Source organism: Piliocolobus tephrosceles, chromosome 19 (assembly GCF_002776525.5).
Source record: "Piliocolobus tephrosceles isolate RC106 chromosome 19, ASM277652v3, whole genome shotgun sequence".
Classification (NCBI taxonomy): domain Eukaryota; kingdom Metazoa; phylum Chordata; class Mammalia; order Primates; family Cercopithecidae; genus Piliocolobus; species Piliocolobus tephrosceles.
Genome location: NC_045452.1, coordinates 34,593,049 through 34,611,615, shown reverse-complemented (window position 1 = coordinate 34,611,615; position 18,567 = coordinate 34,593,049). Strand labels below are relative to the sequence as shown.

General features: G+C 51.3%; 1 protein-coding gene and 1 long non-coding RNA gene across 4 annotated transcripts in view; one reads left to right on the top strand and one right to left on the bottom strand.

Annotated features, from left to right (window-relative positions):
* The first annotated feature begins 6,812 nt into the window (after nt 1–6,812).
* Nucleotides 6,813–9,078, top strand: LOC111526926. The gene is made up of 2 exons (XR_002726528.1): nt 6,813–6,941; nt 7,936–9,078. It is a non-coding gene; the product is annotated as an uncharacterized LOC111526926 (long non-coding RNA).
* Nucleotides 8,172–18,567, bottom strand: part of UBE2G2 (ubiquitin conjugating enzyme E2 G2) — a 34,636-nt gene continuing 24,240 nt past the window's right edge. For all 3 annotated transcript variants that reach the window (XM_023192931.3, XM_023192940.2, XM_023192948.1), the window contains 3 exons: nt 16,455–16,573; nt 12,361–12,501; nt 8,172–10,304 (listed from right to left, as the gene is read on the bottom strand). In XM_023192931.3, coding sequence (XP_023048699.1) covers nt 10,192–10,304; nt 12,361–12,501; nt 16,455–16,573 — 373 coding nt within the window. In that variant the 3' untranslated portion in view covers nt 8,172–10,191. The remainder of the gene's footprint in view (nt 10,305–12,360; nt 12,502–16,454; nt 16,574–18,567) is intronic.

Here is an 18,567-nt window from a genome sequence, read left to right as displayed (position 1 = left end):
TCTCCCTGCAGCAGACTTCAGGAGAAAACACAGAAGATTTAGCTGCGCCCACTCCTGCCCCCCCAGAGTGCTAAACAAGAACAGTCGGCCTGAGCAGTTGGGTAGAGCTGTGCCTGCAAACGGCAGGCCACAGATTTTATCAACATTCCCATCCTATTTCACGATTTTCAAATTTTAAAAGTGACACATATTGGCTCTAACAAGGGAACCAATACAAAATAAAGGTGAGAATTCCCTCAAGGTTCTGCCACTGACTAGGAATGGGGACCCAGTCCTGGACTAGCACGTCTGCCCTGAACAGTCAAACACTGGACGGAACGCACGGGCACCTGTCGACAGTCGCAGGTGGGTGAAGGCTGTGATCCAGGGAGAAGGGCACACTGCAAGTGCCACAGCTCCCTTCCCAGGGCAATTTCTATCCAGGCACAGAGGCTAGACTCCAGGCAGAGCCTGACAGGGCCCCTGAGCCTAGGAGCTGGAGACAGGAGCAGGAGTGCACAGAGGCGGGGCCTAAAATCCATGGGGCCCCAAGGCCTCAGCTGGGTGCTGCTGTATTTGCCCGAAGGAAGCACATGGCAACCAACAGAAAAGCTGCCTTGGGCTCCAACAGACAAAAGTGGAGGGTGCTGGGGACACGGAGCTCTGGCCGGGCCACCATGGAAAGAGCCCCCAGGTCCCTCTGAGATCCCCTGGGCATCTAGCCGAGAAACTAGAAAGGCCACACCTGAGAAGTGAGGAGGACGCCCTCAAGTAAGGTCTACCCAGACCCTGGCCACGCCTAGAGGCAAGCCCTGGCAGGAGCCACAGGGAAGACGGAGGCTGGACGCGGAGACCCGCTCAGGTTCAGAGACTTGGGAGGCCCCTGTGACATTTCTCAGACCCCACCCAACAAAGCATAAAACCAAACTCAGACCAATTCAGGTGGACCCACCAGTTCTCAACAGCCAAGGGGACCAAGAACAACAGTTCTCTTCTGGAGAACGGGAGAGTCCAGGGCGTCTTCCGTGAACGGTTACATCGCTTTTCTCTCTGTGCTCATCACTGCCTTGTTCTGAGGTGACCCCAGCTGTGCTGAGCCGCACAGAGCATGGGAGACCTTCTCAGAACATTCCAGATTCCAGCTGGAGATGGTGGGGAAGGGGCCCTGGAGCTCCTGGGAAGAGGGCTGGCCAGGGCCTCTCACTCAGGCATGGACCAACGCAAGTTCTTGGCTCCCCAAAGCCGCACACACAGAGAAAAGGCCCACGCCACACAGAAAAGCTCCCAAGAGCTCTGCCGCCACCACCAGAGAGTCTGGAAACATAACATTCAAAATACTCATATAAAATTACTCAACATACAGTGAATTTAAAAATTACAATTCCCAAGAAAAAGATAATCAACAGATGCCAACCCCAAGACGCGGCCGAGGCTGGAACCTTCAGACAAGGCTCTGAGGCAGTTCCGGCAGCATCCTCCGGAGGCGAAGGTGGGCACACCCGGGCTGCGTGAGAAGACAGGCGTTCTCAACAGAGAAACGGAGAGCAGGGAACAAACCCACCCAAAGACTGTAGAACTAAAAAATGCAACATACGAAATACAAATTTTACCCCATGGGCGCACAGCAGAATGGAGATGGCGGAAGAGTCAGGGACCCTGAAGATGGATGAATAGAAATGGCGCATTCTGAAGAACAGAGAGCAAAGGGTGTGAGCGTGTCGTTGGGTGGCTGTGTGCCCGGGCATGTGTGGGCGTGGCACTGTGTGGGTGCGCAGGTGTGGGGGTCTGGCACGTGATGGTGGTGCAAGGGCGTGGCCAGGTAGCTCCCTGGTCCACTCCCCACCTCACTGCCCTCCAGCGCCTGGTGTTCAGCATCTCGAGGGCTCTACCGTCCTCTGCTTCCCTGTCACCACCCACATCGCTGTCCACAGCAAATCCCGGCCCGAGGTTCCCAAACAGGAGCGGCCCAATGGAAGGTTAGGCTGACTCGGTCCAACTGAGCTCTGGGTTTGAGTCCCTGTTGGGGGGCCCATTGGCCAGTACCCCAGCCTCTGCCTGCTGGAGGCCAAGAGCACATCGCCCCTCACTGTGACAACCAGAAAGGTCTGCAGATGGAACCCAGTGTGCCCAGGAGGCCAGGCAGACCCTGGTTAGGAACCCCTCTGGCAAACACAGAAGGGGACTGGGTTGGAGATCACACTCAACTGGAGGTTACGTTTTCGCGTTTCTTGCTAGAAGCAGCCGGAATGGACAGGCGTTGGCAAGCCGATTCCAGGACCTCTGGCCAGGAAGCTGGGGCCTGCAGCTCTCTATCCAGCTCCCAGTGTGCTGAGAGTTGACCTTGACCATGCCACAACTGCCAACTTTAACCAGGAAGGGCTGCCACAGCCAGGCCTGCTAGGTACCCTTGCTAGGTAGCTACTCAGTCTCATCAGAGCCACCAAACACAGACTCTCATGACCCCACGTCATCAAGGAGGGTCACACGGCTGGTGGCGGCAGGATGAGGAGCCAACCTGTCTTCCATCCAGGGATGCAGCTCTCAGGCCCAGACGGCTCCACCCAGCCCTGAGGTCTTTGTAGGCAGGCCCAGGATTGGCCAGCTAAGGGCACGTGTTTGTCTTGCTATGTCCCCATCAGTTCCAGGTGTCAGGTTCTTGCCACTTCCCCCTCTTGGCAGCCCCTGTAGGAGGAGACAGGGGTGTGCTCCAATGCTGGCTGCCAGCAGGGCTGCTCTGGGGCTGGGATGAGTAGCCTTCCCAGGTGCCTACTCTGGGCTGTTCTGACCCTATCTCTCTCATGTACACCCCTGGAGCAGGCCAAATGCTTTGCTGGAACTGCTCCAAAGACGCCCCCACAGGCACACACACTCTCATACATGTGTGTACAAACGCACATGCTCGGTCACGTGGAACCCGAGGTCTGGGTGGGATCGGCCCCCCTGGGACATTTGGGATTGTGCTGTGGCCCCGTCCTCTGCTTTAGGAGCTCCTTCAGGTGGGAACCAGTCCAGGAGGAGAAACCCATGAGAATCCCCAAGTCTCTTCTGCCCTTAAGCTGCAAATGTTTCATGTGGTTCCAACTCATTTAGTATATTATCCAGGATTTCAAAGATCCATTAGCAAAGGACAACCTTCCACGTCTCTTGTTTCCATCTGAATTGGTTCCAGCGTGAGATGGTCCTCTGCCAGAAAGCCCCACACAGGCACGCAACCTGAGTACTCGTCTGGTTTCCCGCTGCTCCTCCACCAGCCCTGAGCAAACAGGAGTGCCGCGCACAGAGGCTGGGGCCATGGCAGGTGTCCAGCGTGCTCCCTACCCAGCAGGGATGGGCCTGCCATGGGACGTCCAAGAGGCAGGCACCCAGCACACCTGGGGTACCCAGCACACTCAGGGCACCCAGGACACTCAGCACACGACAACCACCACAACCAGTACACCCAGCACATCCAGCACACGGGGGGCACCCAGCACACCTGGGTATCCAGCACACATTGGGCACCCCGCACACCTGATCATCCAGCACAACTGGCACACTTGGGGCATAGCCGGGGCAACCAAGCACACCCGGGCATCCAGCAGAACTGGCACACCCGGGGCACCCATACACCCAGGCACCCAGCACACCCAGCACACGCCGCCCCAGGCCCACGGAACTCGTGCTCTGATCTGAAAGTTCTCTTCAGACTCAGACTGGAATGTTGAGGGTCCGAGATGGTGGCCGCCTGGTAGGGACCTGGCCCTGCAGTGGAAGGGTGAGCAGCTGGCCCCAGGCCTCTCAGTGGGTGACCTCCTGGAGGGATGCCACCCAGGGAGGGGCTCCATCCACCCCACGTTGGAGTAGTTCTCCTTTGGACAGACCTGGGCGGGAAGGCATCCAGAAGCCATGCTGCTGACTGCTGCCAAGTCTCAGGTGGCCCCGTGGCTGTGCTCTGGAGGTGGCCCCACGTCACCCTTGTGAGGACGATGCCCTCTTCCCTCCTGGCACACATGTGCCCATTGCCACCTGAAGAACTGACCGGGCAAGGGGCACAGCTGAGGACAAGGGTCCTGACCACAGCTCAGACGTGCGCTGGGCTGGGAGGGACAGAGACAGAGACAGGAGACCCTGCCCCGAGAGGCGGGCAGGGGCAGCCTCCTGGACACGCCCACCACAGAGAGGGCTGCTGTCTCCGGAGCTACTCCATGTTCTCTGAGCTTTGCACACATGGTCTTTAATCCTCACCACCACTCAGGGCTGGGGCGTGACTGCCATCAAACCCATTCCCAGACCAGAAAACAAAGACCTAGACAGGTTCCCTAGCTCGCCCAGGTCATACAGCTGCTAGGGTCTGAGGCAGACCAAGCCCCAGCAGGCTGGCTGGAGCCACCTTCAACTGCCAGACCCACAGCTCACCTACAGCCACTGACCAGGCAGCAGTGGGGCTGCCCCATGTCAGCCTCTGCCCATAGGGCAGGACCACCACCCCACACCAACTCTGCCCATGCCCACTCGGCAAGCCCCAGACAACAGTCCTGGCAATGTCTGTGGAGCAGCTTTCAGGTCTGTGGCCCCCAGCCCAGCCCCACCCACAGTCACATGACAGGGTGCCACTGCAAAGCCTAAACCAGGGATAGGGCCCTGCATCATCTCCCGACCACAGAGACGGAGCTGAACGCTTCCTGTTTTACGCAGCTGAAAAACCACTTCCCATCACTTTGCCATCCTAGCCTCTCATGAAATTGTACTCAAAAAAGAAAGCGACGGCAAAAGCAAGCTACAGTGTGCATTTTTGTTATCCCTACAACAAGCAACTTAGAGCAACAGCGCTGCCAGCTACCACGCTGGCCGATTGTCACCCCAGGCCCCAGGGGGTTCTCCTAAGGGTGTAGGGGAGTGACTCACCTGACCAGGGCACTACTCAGCTGGGGGCACAGCCGCAGGCGGCTGCAGGTCCACACTTGTGGGAGGTGGACAACATGCGTGGCCACCGCAAGGGGAGGAAAATCTGGAGTCTGGAGCAGAAGGAAAGCGGGTGGGGCGTCCAGAGCACTTCCCTGCTGAGCTGGTGGACAGAGGAACTTACAGGCACGTAAGGGAGGGTGCTGAGGGCCGGGCCCTGGTGTCTCCTGGCCCTGAGTGGAAGGTGAGGCTTTGCCAAGTACAGCAAGTGGGCTAATGAGCCTGATGGTGGGGGGACCTACAGGACCAGACCAGGGTGTGAGAAGGGGCGTGAGGTGGCTATGTCGCAAAGGCCAGCATCTGAAGTGGGGGAAGGTGGAGCAGTGGAGGCTGCTCAGCAGGCCCCTGGGTCTAGGTGGACACTGCATAGGAGGGTGCAGTGGGCCTCATGACACCAAAGCAGACAGGGCTGCTGACAGCCAGTGCAGAACCCACCGCACCCCATGGAGGCAGAGGGGCCGCAGTCCTGGAGGGCGGGGGACTTTGCAGAAGCAGTGCTGCATCAGGGCATGGCGAGGACCATTTCTTGGCTAGGGCTTTGGCAAGTGACCTCACCTCCCCCACCTCAACTCCTCAGAACACGTCTTCGGACATCTCATGGCCGGGTTCATAGGGAAGCCTTCAGAGAGGAAGATGCCCGGACGTGTGAGGACTTGGCAACTTCTGGTGTCAGAGCTCGGGTCCTGGAGATCAGGTGTCAGGTTCCACCACAGCCAGCAGCGCTCGCAGTCCAGGCATGGGAACAGGGGCACAGGAGGGGCACAAAGGTGGAGAGCCCCGTCTCCCTGACGCTCCTACGGAATCCCCAAACCAGTGCACCCACCCAGTGGAGGGCAGGGCCAGGACACTCACTGGGGTGAGGCCAAGGGCAGGGGTTACAGCTGTTCATCAGGGGATGACAAAGGGCATGGGCCAGCTGCCTCGGGGGCACCAGTTGGCACTGCACAGTGGGTGGGTTCGGTGGGTGTTGAGGCCTGGAAGGTGTGTCCGGGATGGGGAGGGGGTGCAGGCTATGGCTGGCTGAGTGGAGCCGGGGTGTGGGGGAGGAAGCTAGTGTCTCCTGTCTCTGCAGGGAGGTTCACATTGCTTTGTCCCCTCAACAAAGTCAGGCTCTGGTGACAACGGGGCACAACCTGGACAGATCTGAGGAGCTGAACACCTCCAGCTTCCACAGGGCTCAGCCAGGACCTGGGCCCAACAGCACTCCCTCCCAGATGGGGCCACCGCCCCCCATCAGCACGACAAGACCTCCTCCCAGGATGCCCCCCACAGCCCAGGGTCCAGGCCCCAGGCCAGCACCCAGAGGGGATGGCCTTGTCCACAGCCCCTCTGCAACCCCTCCCCACACCCCAACCGGCCCCACGGTCCCCTTCAGGGCAGGGTTTCCAGAATCCACCTGTCCTTGATGCGTTCACTGCCCCTTGGGAGCCCCAAATCTTTGGACCTGTTCCCTGTCCCCTCCTTGAGTCCAGGTGGCATCCCCAGGGCCCTCGCCTCCAGCACAAATTCCAGCCTGCAGAAACCTTGTCAGCTCAGGAGGCCATGGCGCAGGGCACGCCCAGGGGATGGAAGCTAGGCTGCCCTGGGATGCCTTTCTGTGCAGCTGGAGCAGTTCCGTATCCAGTGAAGAAACTGGTACTGAACAGTACTCCTCTCTGAAAAATTAGCAACCTCATCTACACAGAGACTGGACAGGAGAAGCCCCAGCAGGTGCAGCAATCCCAGAAGTCAGTCAGAGCTGTGGACGCTACCTTTGCTGTGGCCCAAGCAGTGAAACGGGGCCACTAACCCCCAGGAAGGGTGAGAAGCCCAACACCCAGAAAATGAGACCCTAGAGCTTCCCTGGCCATCCCGGCGGCCTCCCCCACCCCAGCAGCACCCCCACCCCGGCAGCCCTCCCCATCCCAGGAGGCAGACAGGCGCATGGGAAAATCAAGGACGGCACTCAGCCAGACAGGCAAACAACTGCAGCAAACCAGTGCCAGCAGACGAAAACCCAGAAACACAGAGCAAATGAAATGGTAAAAACCACTATCAACCCCCAAGGCTATCTGTGCAGAAAGGGTCCACAGAGTGGGCGGGGACAGCCGTCGAGGCCCGCTGGCCGGGCTGGCCCTTGGCTGGCGTGTGGGAACTGGGATTTCCGAGGGGCTCCCCCCGCCCCACCTCACTGAGCCTGTGCTGTTTGTACAAGGTGGTTTAGGCAGAACACCCCCATCCCCACTGAGAGCCTGGAATTCTGGCGCAGCCCAGGCAGAAGCTGCTCACGTGACCCATCCCGGGTACATCACCAGGCAGGGCATCCCAGCTGCTCATGGCGGGGGGGGGTGAGGCGCATCCTGCGTGACCCCCGCCCCAGGAGAGGCCTCCAAAGCTGACTGAGCCTGGTGCCCCTGGGCTTGGCCCCAGGAACCTTTCTCTTGGCTGATTTTGCTCGTTGTCCTCTCTGTGGGAAATCACAGCCGTGAGTACCACGACCTGCGTGGCCTGTGTCATGCTAGAGAATCACTGCCCTGGGTGGTGTTAGGGACCCCAACTCAGTATCACATTGGAGTTCTTAGCCATTAAAAAGTATGGTTAGTGAGAACACTGGGCAGAGGGCAGAAGCGACACGCCTGGGGGCCTGTGCTGAGGCACTCACCCAGTGCTCCCCACCAGGAGCAGCCTGGGAACCAGCCCAGGGAACGAGGCGCACCAGCACCTGGGGGAGCCTGGGGACCCTGCCTCTCAGGATTACCAAGGAAAGCTGACTGCAAGCTACCACAACAGAAACAGCAAATCACTGACACAGGAACCTCCCTCTTTACTGACGTGCTAAGTAATAAGATGCAGAGGCAGGTCTGATCGCGACCGACCGTGACCACAGAGGACCACGGAGGAGCGATGACAGGGAGCTGTGCTTCCACGCAACTGCGGGAGGGAAGGGCAGTGGGAACAGCCTGCTGGCTTCTAGTGGTCACAAGTGCCACTCACACGATGGCCTCTGCTGAAAAAGCTACAAAATGTCATTTACAGGTCAGTGAACACATCCGTCTCACAGACCCCAACTAACCTGAGAACTCCAGAGGAAGACCACAGAATGACGGACAGGAGATCAGAAACAGAGAAGAAAACGTGCCAGAGCGAACCCAGATCTGCAACAAAGCCCCCGCCGTGAGGAACCCCAGCTGGGATGATCTGGCGTGCTCCCCGGGGCACTGGCCACAGGCTCCTCTGTGGCCAGGTGACAACACGACAAAGGGACACACACGGCAGGGCGGGGAAAACACACAACTTTATTTCAACAGAGTGATTAGGTTCCACCACACAACAGGGACACCAGGGGATTGGTTTTTTCATTTAATAAATACAAATGAATAAAAATACTTTGTCAAGAGACTGCCTCTCCTCCTTCTCCCCATTTCACAGAAGCCTCCAGGCAATTGTGCGCCCCTCGGGGGCCCGCACCCACAGCCCCCGTCTACTTACACAAACGACTCTCCTTCACAGAGAGGGCTCCCTCTCATTTGCCTGCAAATACTACTTAGGTACAATACCGCTCCTTTCCCCCATCTCCTTGCAAACACAAGTTCTTGCCCTGCGTTCCAAATTTTAAATGAGTCCCTTAAGAGAAGGAGAGAATCTGCTGTCCACAGAAGCCCAACGTGAAGCTACTTCTACCAGAAACTGTCACCCACGACACTCTGTGTGGGTTCAGTCACACAGACCACGATCCACTATGGAAGGGAGGGAGAAAATGATCACGTCAAACCTACTGTATGCCTCATAGACCATCCCTTATTTCAAAAATAGAAATTCCTATTTAAATGCCGCCTGTGTGCAACAGGCCTGATATTTGCTTCTGCATGTGGCAGATCTGTTATTGCTTTACACTGTGGCCTCCTGGCCTGTGCTGCTCAGCGGGCCCTGTGAGAGAACATGGGAACCATCAAAATCCTAAGTCACAAAAAAAGGGCTCTGTCCCCAACCTGGACCCGGGGGCCCACATGCCCACCTCCACAGCCCAGTCAAGTGTGGGGATAAGGCACTCCTCTGTGCTCTGGGCTAAAATATGGTAGAGTCCCTTCTGACTTTTGAGTTGCAAAGAATGATTTTGTGCTAATAAATTCCCAGTGCATCCAAAATGTACAAAAACCCTAGAATTTCCAGTTTTTAGATGGGGGAAAAAAAATTCCTGTAGATCCAGAAAAAAACTTCCATTGAAACTTTAAAGACCTCACCTGCACCTGCTCTAGTAATGCACTAGTTACTAACACACAACTGTAAATCTTTGATGAGTATGATCGGGAAAAAACTGTCTGTCCTTGTGATTAGCAATAAATTTCTTTTTTTTTTTTTGAGACGGAGTCTCACTCTGTCGCCCAGACTGGAGTGCAGTGGCGCGACCTCGGCTCACTGCTACCTCCGCCTCCCGGGTTCAAGCAATTCTCCTGTCTCAGCCTCCTGAGTAGCTGAGACTACAGGCGCGCGCCACTATGCCCAGCTAATTGTTTGTAATTTTAGTAGACATGGGGTTTCACCGTGTTAGCCAGGATGGTCTCAATCTCCTGACCTCATGATCCACCTGCCTTGGCCTCCCAAAGTGCTGGGATTACAGGCATGAACCACCACGCCCAGCCAATCAACGATAAATTTCTTTTCTATCTATCCCATTTCTTATTAATTCACACTTAAAGCATTTCCTGGAAGTATTTCTAAGTGTGATGGTTTGTAATATATAACAAATGAAAAAGATGTAATTAGATTATAAGAAAAGCATCTGCCTGTAGAATATGAAGGAAGAAAGGAAGTAATGGACTCTTCATGGAGCCCACAGGGAACCAGAAGGGACCCAGAAAGGGCGCCGGACCCTTCCCCTGTGCTGTAGCTCCAGGGCCCCATTTCTTCAGAAGGAGCGTTCTGGGTATTCCATCGTCCCCTGGAAGTCTGGCAGGTGCGACCCCCTCCACACTCCAGGGAGGGAGGGAATCCACGGGAAGCCATGAACTGCTGGTTTCAGCGGGGAGAGGTAGTGCTGACAGCTCTGATAATCTACCTGAAGCCCTTTGTGAGGAATACTGTAAAACTGCAGTAAGCTGTCAATATTTGACATTGAGTCATCACTTCAGAAGAGAAGCCTGTTTGAAGTTGCAAAGGTTTAAAAAAAAAAAAAAGATACTGTGGTTCTTGCAAGTCTGCTTGTTTGGTGCCAGCACAGAGTATCACTGTCATTAAGTGCTCCGGAGAATGCTGAGCTGCTTGGCGGAGTGTGCGCCTGTGCGAGGCGAGGTCTCAGAGTCCCAGAGACTTCTGGACGATCTGCTTGGCAATCTTATAGAACTGCTCCCGGTCATCGCGCCACATTTTGGACGCATCCACGTTAGCTCCACTTTCGTCATTGGGCTCTGAAAGAAAAGGGAACACCCTCCATGTAAAAGGGAGTCCTACATGTAAGCAGCCTGGCAAGGTCTCCCATTTACTTAAAACACTGGAGGAGGCTTTCAAGAGCTGTGTCTCAGAAACAAACAAGAACCTGAGACCTGCATGGGGCCAGCCCCACTTCCAGAGTGCTGGCCACACAGGTCTCAAAGAGCCACTCATGACTGCTGTGTTCTGAGTGTCTGAAGACGCCAGGACAAGTTGCCATCTGTCTTGCTGTGAACACGTGACAACCACCTAAGCACAGGCCCACACGGCCTCCCACAGCAGCCTCCTGGGCCACTGCACTTCCGGCACCCGGACAAGCTACATGGGACCCACCTGCTGCTTATTTCACCTTTCTCAAGACACCCTGCAGTGTGGTTTCTCTCTCACAGAGCACCCTCTCAGCACAACTGCCCCTCACAGCTCCCACCAAGACAATCCCAGGCAAATGTGCAGCCTAAGGTAGACACCTGACCCCAGGACACTTGACCCACCCACTAGCCAGCGGCTCTGGCAGTCACTCCAGAACTGCAGTCAGGAGGCACGGAGGGAAGAGCCAGGGCCTGCCGGAAGGCAGAAAGGAGAGAGACCACCAGAAACGGATGACATGTGCTGAAGCAGCAGCTGTGCAGTGTGGCGGCAGTACTGCTCAGAACGCACGTGGGGACTGGTTCAGAGCAGAGGTGATAAGGATAAAATCCACAGCTGACATCTGAAGACAGCCTGAGCCACTGCCTCCCTCCCCACCTCCAATCTCCTGGCCTGGCTCCCTCCACTCAGCACATGAAGGGAGTTCCGCCTCAGTCCTCTCAGGATACACACTCGCATCACAGGCCCTGACCTCACATCCCTCTGGACCCCACTCCACAGCACCCAAGCGCTCTGCAGAGAACAGCTGAGTGGTCTCACTCTGGCATCCATCAACCCCCAGCCCTCTGCTGGGTCTGCTCCTTCCTTTCGGACTTGCCACCTTCCTTTCCCACACCCTTTCTCCTGCCTGCCCTGGAAGACTCCTCCCTGCTCTGCTGTCACCCTCTGTCCTACTCCATCACCTACTGCCTCATCCAGAAATGACCCCACATCTTCACTCCCATGTCTGACCCCCTTTTGTGGATGGAGGCCACTTGTCCTACACACCTCAAACAGTTCCCCAAATCCTGCTGTCTCCTGAATCCAGAGCAGCACCTCTGACACACAAAGAACCAGGAGTTCTAGAGCCCGTACCTTTAAGGTCTCCCAAAACCACCCCCTCCTCTTAGTCCTGGGACCACTCAGCCCTTCTCTTTTCTCTCCAGACTACTGCAACACCACGAAGTCTCTGTCTGACTTCCATCACACTACTGGTAACTGCTGCAAGGATGGCCCTTCGAAGGCACAGCTCACAGGACGTCACACCCCACTCCAGTCCCCAGGGTCTGCTGGGGCTCCTCTCCCTGCAGCCTTCGCTCCAGCCAAAATGAGCTGACAGTGCCCCCATCAAGTCAGCCGCCTCCTGCCTCTGGGCCTCAGCCCAGGCTGCTTCCTTTGCCCCAAATGTCGTTCCCTCCCTCCTACCTCATCAACATCTATATGTCCTAAACAAACTCCAGACAGCCCCACCAGGAAGTAGCCCGCGAGTCCCTGCATGTATCTGATCTCAGGGTGCGTCCCGCTGGCCTCTAACTGCTAGCAGGCTTGGACAGTTCCCTAGAACCATGGGAACACAGAGGCGGGGTCTTTGTCGCACAAAGCTTTACACCCCCAGTCCAGTGGGTGGCATGTAGTAGGTCCTCAATAAACACCTACTGAGGGAAAAAGAGGTTCAAGGACCAGAGACCAGTTAATTATGGCCGACAATACAATATACGACACCAGGCTGCGCTAGAAGGCACGCTTACAACTGGACAAGTATATGGAGATAACACTAAATGGCAATAGCATGTGTAAACTAACTGCAAATGAGTAAAAGTTCATTCTAAAGACAAGATGACCCAAGGCAGGAGAACAGCTGCAGCCTGGGTCTCCACAGCAGCTCCTGCCAGGAGGCTCGGGCCTTACCTGCCAGCATGCTCACCACCGACAGCAAGATCTTCTCCACGCTCTGCACAGGGCTCCACCGCTCCGCACTGCTCTCGTAGCCCATGGGGTCGTCGCCTGGCGCGTGGAGGATGGAAATGCAGACTCTCCCATCAGGGTAGACTGCAAGGGTCAGAGGCAGTCAGGTGAGCCCAGGAATGGTGCCCAAGGCGTCACCGCGCTGGGGCAGGCTCCACAGATAACGAGAACAAGGATTACAGACACAGCAACCAAGCTGTTTGCACAGCTGGGGCACAGCCTGGGGCCCTGAGTGTCACGCTTCATGTCTGCAGGAATCCCGGTGGGGCCTGCTCACTCACTGACAGGCTCCAGGCTGACCCAGCCAGTTCTAATCAGTTGTAATAATCTAATCCACTTTCATATAAACTTTTTTCAAGCACTATACACAAAAAGAGTAAATGAAAGGTGATATCTGGCAAATATTTTATCAAAATATCTAATGTGATTAGGATTATTTACAATACTTTGCAGAGCTAGTTTCTTAGATATTTCTAATTCTACCATTAAATTCCTGACCTGGTCTGTGTAAAAGATATGTTCACATGGCTACGATAAAGGCAACTGGAATTATTTACATTATCTACAAAAAGAAAGACATCAGAATTTCTCTTGGGAGCTTACTCTAATAATAAGTAAATTATCATCAGTACTACCTGGAATGGAGATCAATGTGTCTAAATCAAATCCCTTTCCACCAAATATCATCATTAAAAAGATATGCAAGGTCTGATGAAGAAAAATACATTTTTAATTCACAGCATGTAATCAGTCCTCTTTTACATATAACTGGGAGGAATTCTCAGATGGCTCTGTATATATTCAGACATCCAGTAATCCATCTAGATAGACTCAACTGTAAAATTATAAAGCCATTAAAGTTATAATAATAGAAATAGCAATTTTAAAATACTTTTATTTAACTCACCTGAATTCCTGAGTTCTGAATTTCATGAAAATTTGCGAATGTTAATGGTGATCATTCACCTTCACACAGTCTTGTCTGTCATACCTAGTCCCATGTGTTTCCTTCCACTCATCCATTCTTTCAGTGGTAAAAGCTCTCTACTATCCAGGAACTGAACCACAACTTCTCATTCAAGGACAGTGGAAGAAACTAGATGCATACTTGCCCTGCACATCAGGCTGTCCACCTAAGATCCACAGCCACAAAATTTGGAAGTTTCCCACTTCTGTGTCGCCTTCTCCAGGTGGTGGTCCCATAGGGTGACACTGTGCACCCCCAGAAGCACCAAAAGCATCTGTGTCCCTGCCACAGCCTTTCCTTCACCAAGTCCCAGCAGTGCCACATCCTAAAACTCTCGTGGATCCACCCACATCTCTTCATCTTTACTGCCCTCATTTGGTTCCCAAGCTGCCGGTGTCTCTACCCTAGACCGCTACAGCCGAGGGCCTGCCTGGCCTCCTCCTATCTGTCCTTTGCACTATACCCAGAGCGATCCGTCAGATATCACTCTGGTCATGCTACTCCCTTGGAACCTTTCAATGGAGTTCTGCCACTCCCAGGAGAAAACATCAAAACCTTCAGTAATGACCAAAACGCCTGAGGTAGTTCGGCCCCTTCCTTCCTCTTCCCTCACTTCCTGCTCTGGGCCTTTGCACATGTGAAGGACCCCTCCTCCCCACATCACTCAGGTAACTCCTGCTCCACTCCCTACAGATGGTCCATCCAACCACCACCTCTGCAAGGTGCTGCCCGGACCTTCCTGATGTGACTTTGCATTTGTTTGTGTGATTCTCCCATCAATGTCCATCCCTGTCCTTGGACTATACGCTGCTGAAGGTCTGTTATTATTTGCTCAAGACTGTATCCCAGAAACTTGTAGTAAATGTGTTGGATTTTTTTAAAGTACTAACTGACTGACTAATTTTTATGATATTGGTAGACCTATAGTTCTCAAAGATAATTTTTACAAAATCAAAGTAATCCAATTACAGTAAGGCAAAACTTTAAAACTGTATTATCTAAGCATTAAAAATAATTACTAGAACACTAAAAATAATAATCAGACCACCTGTAGTACATAGTCACATAATGTAATCAGTTTACTGGTCATATTTGTCACTAATGCCACACCACAGGTATTGTTCTGAATAATGTATTTATCCTCAATACAATTTTAGTATCTTAATTACCTACAATCCTCTTCACCACTGCATTTTACAGCCAACCAACTTGAAACTGACTACTTCAATTACTCTTACCTATCAATTTTATTTTTTAACTTTTTATTATGGAGAATTCCAAAAACACACTCGAGTAGACAGCGTATGATGAACCTCCATGTTACCATTTAACTCAGGCTCATGGCCAGTCTACCTGAAAGACAGCAGGCTTCTGAGCATCTCCTGTGCACACAAGACTGAAGTAGCTCTGAGACAAGAAAAGAAGTACCAAATGGTCTTTCTCAGACGGCCACCCACTACCTATATGTACCAATATCTGCAGTAAATGAGAAGTCCTTAATGAGGGTTAGGACAGCACGTCTAACAGCAGAGGGCATTTCCACGAGGGAAGTGGCGGAGGCGTTGGAGAGGGGGAGGCAGTCCTGAAAACCCCTATGGCAAGGAGGAGTTTGAGTGGGGCTCTGCCTAGACAGGTGTAGACAAGGGGAAAGTATACCAAATGGATTCCATTTTAACCCCAGAGAGAAGTCACAGGCTCAGAAAATTCTATAAATTCTCTCATGCTCTTTGATATGTATACAGTAAGAAATTCATTTCAAATAAATATTTCATTTTTGCAAAATAGGATACTTTATTTGCTTTTCTTCTCTATAGCTATTAAGATCGTGATTATCAGCGGCAATAATCATTTATAAGAAACATTATTCTAAATAACATCATTGAAAATATAACTTCTATTTCCTTATTAATTCTCTTATGTATAATCCCCAAATGTAAAAGGAAGAAATAAAAACTACAGTTCTTCAGGAATTCCAATTCCTACTACAGGACACATTTTCAAATAAGCTACAGTACAATTCACTTAAATGACCTTATTTTTTTTCCTCCTTGTAAAAGTAGTGTATATTAATTTTAGGGCAAAAAAAGATTTCTAAAAAGGAAAAAATAATTTCAATCTGAAAAAAGAATCACTTAACATTTTTGTGCTTACTTTTCCAATTATAGATACATTTACATGTAAATTTATTTTTTAAGAGGAAATTACAACAGTCCTACTGCTTTTCCCAGTCAATATAACACAAATATTATTTTGTATCATTGATTCTTACTCTAGATCATTTTAAAAATCTACATCACATTCTAACATATATGATATGGTTTGGCTGTGTCCCCACCCAAATCTCATCTTGAATTGTAGCTCCCACAATTCCCACGTCATGGGAGCGACCCAGTGGGAGGTACTAAATCATGGAGGCACACCTTTCCCGTGCTGTTCTCGTGATAGTGCGTAAGTCTCACGAGATCTGATGGTTTTATAAAGAGCAGTTTCCCTGTTTCTACTCGAGTGTGTTTTTGGAAGAGAGACACTCTCTTGCCTGCCACCACTAAGATGTACCTTTGCTTCTCCTTCACCTTCTGCCATGATTGTGAGGTCTCCCCAGCCATGTGTAATTCTGAGTCCATTAAATCTCTTTCCTTTATAAATTACCCAGTCTTGAATATGTCTTTATTAACAGCATGAGAACACACTAATACAATACATAACTTAATTTATTCTTGTGTTAAAAACCCAGGTTAAGTCAAAATTTTCACCATTAAAAATAACACTATGACAAAGATTAGCATAACCCCTTCTGAGCACACACCCACGCGTAAAACTTCCTCCCCAGTGAAGTAGGGTGGCTGGTCAAATGGCATCCAGTTTTCTTTTATCTACATTAAACTGACCTTCAAAACTGAAATCATGTGTTTAATACCACTATGCTTACCTGGCTGAATTTCAAAACCTAAGAAGTGTTCTCTAAAGATCTACATCATAGACACATACAATATACCACATTTCAAGTGGTTGATAAGATTATCGCTGTACCTATCCTGGTACCACAAAAACTACTTCCAAAAGCACTTACTGTTGGGATGAAACATCTCACAGGTAAATCTCATCTTTGGGGGACTTAACGGGTAATCAAGTGGGAAACTCAGGATGGCAGGAAAAACGCCAAACTCAAAGCAGGTGTCTTCTGGGCCCCTAGAAGATATCAAATATGTAGACTGAACTTCAAAGTACACTTTCAACATCGACCACAATTGAGAAATGGGTTAAGAACATATTTACCACTTTAAAAATGCACATGAGGCTGGGTGCGGTGGTTCACGCCTGTAATTCCAGCACTTTGGGAGGCCGAGGCAGGCAGATTATCTGAGGTCAGGAATTCGAGACCAGCCTGGCCAACATGGTGAAACCCGTCTCTACTAAAAATACAAAAATTAGCTGGGTGTGGTGGCGAACGCCTGTAATCCCAGCTACTAGGGAGGCTGAGGCAGGAGAATCGTCTGAGCCCGGGAGGTGGTGAGCCAAGATTGCACCACTGAACTCAAGCCTGGGCGACAGAGCGAGACTCTGTCTCAAAAAATAAACAAAAATAAAAATAAATAATAATAATAATAATGCACATGAAAAGATTATCTAAATGACAATGAATTGGTACTTTTTTCCTCAATGGAAAGCAATGTCTCATTCTCCTATTTCAATCTGGTCTAAATCTTAAGTACAAGTACAAAGACTGAGTTACAGGCAATTTTCACATTTATAAAGGTTAAGAGTTGAGCAGCAAAACCTCTTGATAATTAGGGGATCAGAGAAAATAACTCATGTCAATGCTCTAACATCTGGGAGCTTTTTCTGCAGATGTGGTACAATCACATTTTAGGATAAGGGTATGAATTACGGCACAGGATATAGCAAGATTCCATTGTATTTCAACAGATGAGGGGCTAAGAGTTGTATCTTAAAGGTGATTTTTAATTTTTAAACATGCCCAAGAAGGCATCTTTGCAACCTTCAAGAAGCAGATGAAGAGCACATGTGATCACTGCTGCATGCCAGGTGAAAGGCTGGGCACACAGGTACCACCACTCCAGGCCGCACCTGCAGGACCACGTGCCATGCCTCATTCCACTGACGCAACACTGGAACAACTCCCCGTCATGGGCACAGACACAGGCATGTGAGTCTCCCTAGACCTATACTTTCCTCACGAGTAAATGGAAGAAATAGATGAAACCATTTCAGAAATCCTCCTTAAGGTTTAAAACCCAACAAGTATAAATTAACACTATCTTAACCAACAGTTCAAGGCATGATGGCCACAGGAGAGGAAAGTGACAGCCACCACGCCTGTACCTTTACGCCAGGGACGAACTCCTCCTCTCCGGCAAATCACATTAATAAAACACACATTCAAGGAGTTCTAAAAGATCCTGCACCATCTTTCTTTGATAAGAAAGCAGGACTGCTGAATGACAGTGACAGACACTGAAACAGTGGAAACTGCGTTGGGTGTGACTCATCAGATCAATAAATAAGTCAGTAAATTCGTTCTACTTCTATGAACTGAAAGAACAAGTCCCTTCATAAACAGCTCTGCTCCTCTAACAATAACGGCTAAGGCAGAAAGAACAGCTGTGCGGGGGCCAAGGCCTGGATGAGCAGAGGACAGTCCACACAAGACCTACTGCCTTCAGAAAGAATCCAGGATACGGCACAGGAAAAAAATAATTTAAAAAAATATATATTTTAAATCTTCAGTTAAAAAATAGATTAAAAGTAAAAATTTGTTTTAAAAATCTTAAAATTATCTTGGTTCAGTGAAATTAGTAACAACAGATTTGGAAATATTTACCTCTACAATTAAAAGAAAAAGACAAAAATCAAAAAGAAACCGAACGAAGAGCTTTAGCTTTCACCTGGAGGCGGCACTCAGGGCTGTCGGCAGCAACAGCAGATGCCAGAACGGCTCATGGCCCTGACGGGGCTGATCTGCGGGCAACAGTCACAAGGCAGTGATTGCTTCGTGGAGACAAGATTCTTCAATCTTAAAGGCAAATTTTGATTCTGAAAACTGTCTTTGCTACCTTTTGGGAAGAAGAGAGCGAATACGGCCACTTTGTTTTGGGGAGCAGGTTACTGTGTGATAGTCCCCAGAGCCTCAGAACACCACCGAGGGAGGCATGAGCATAAGG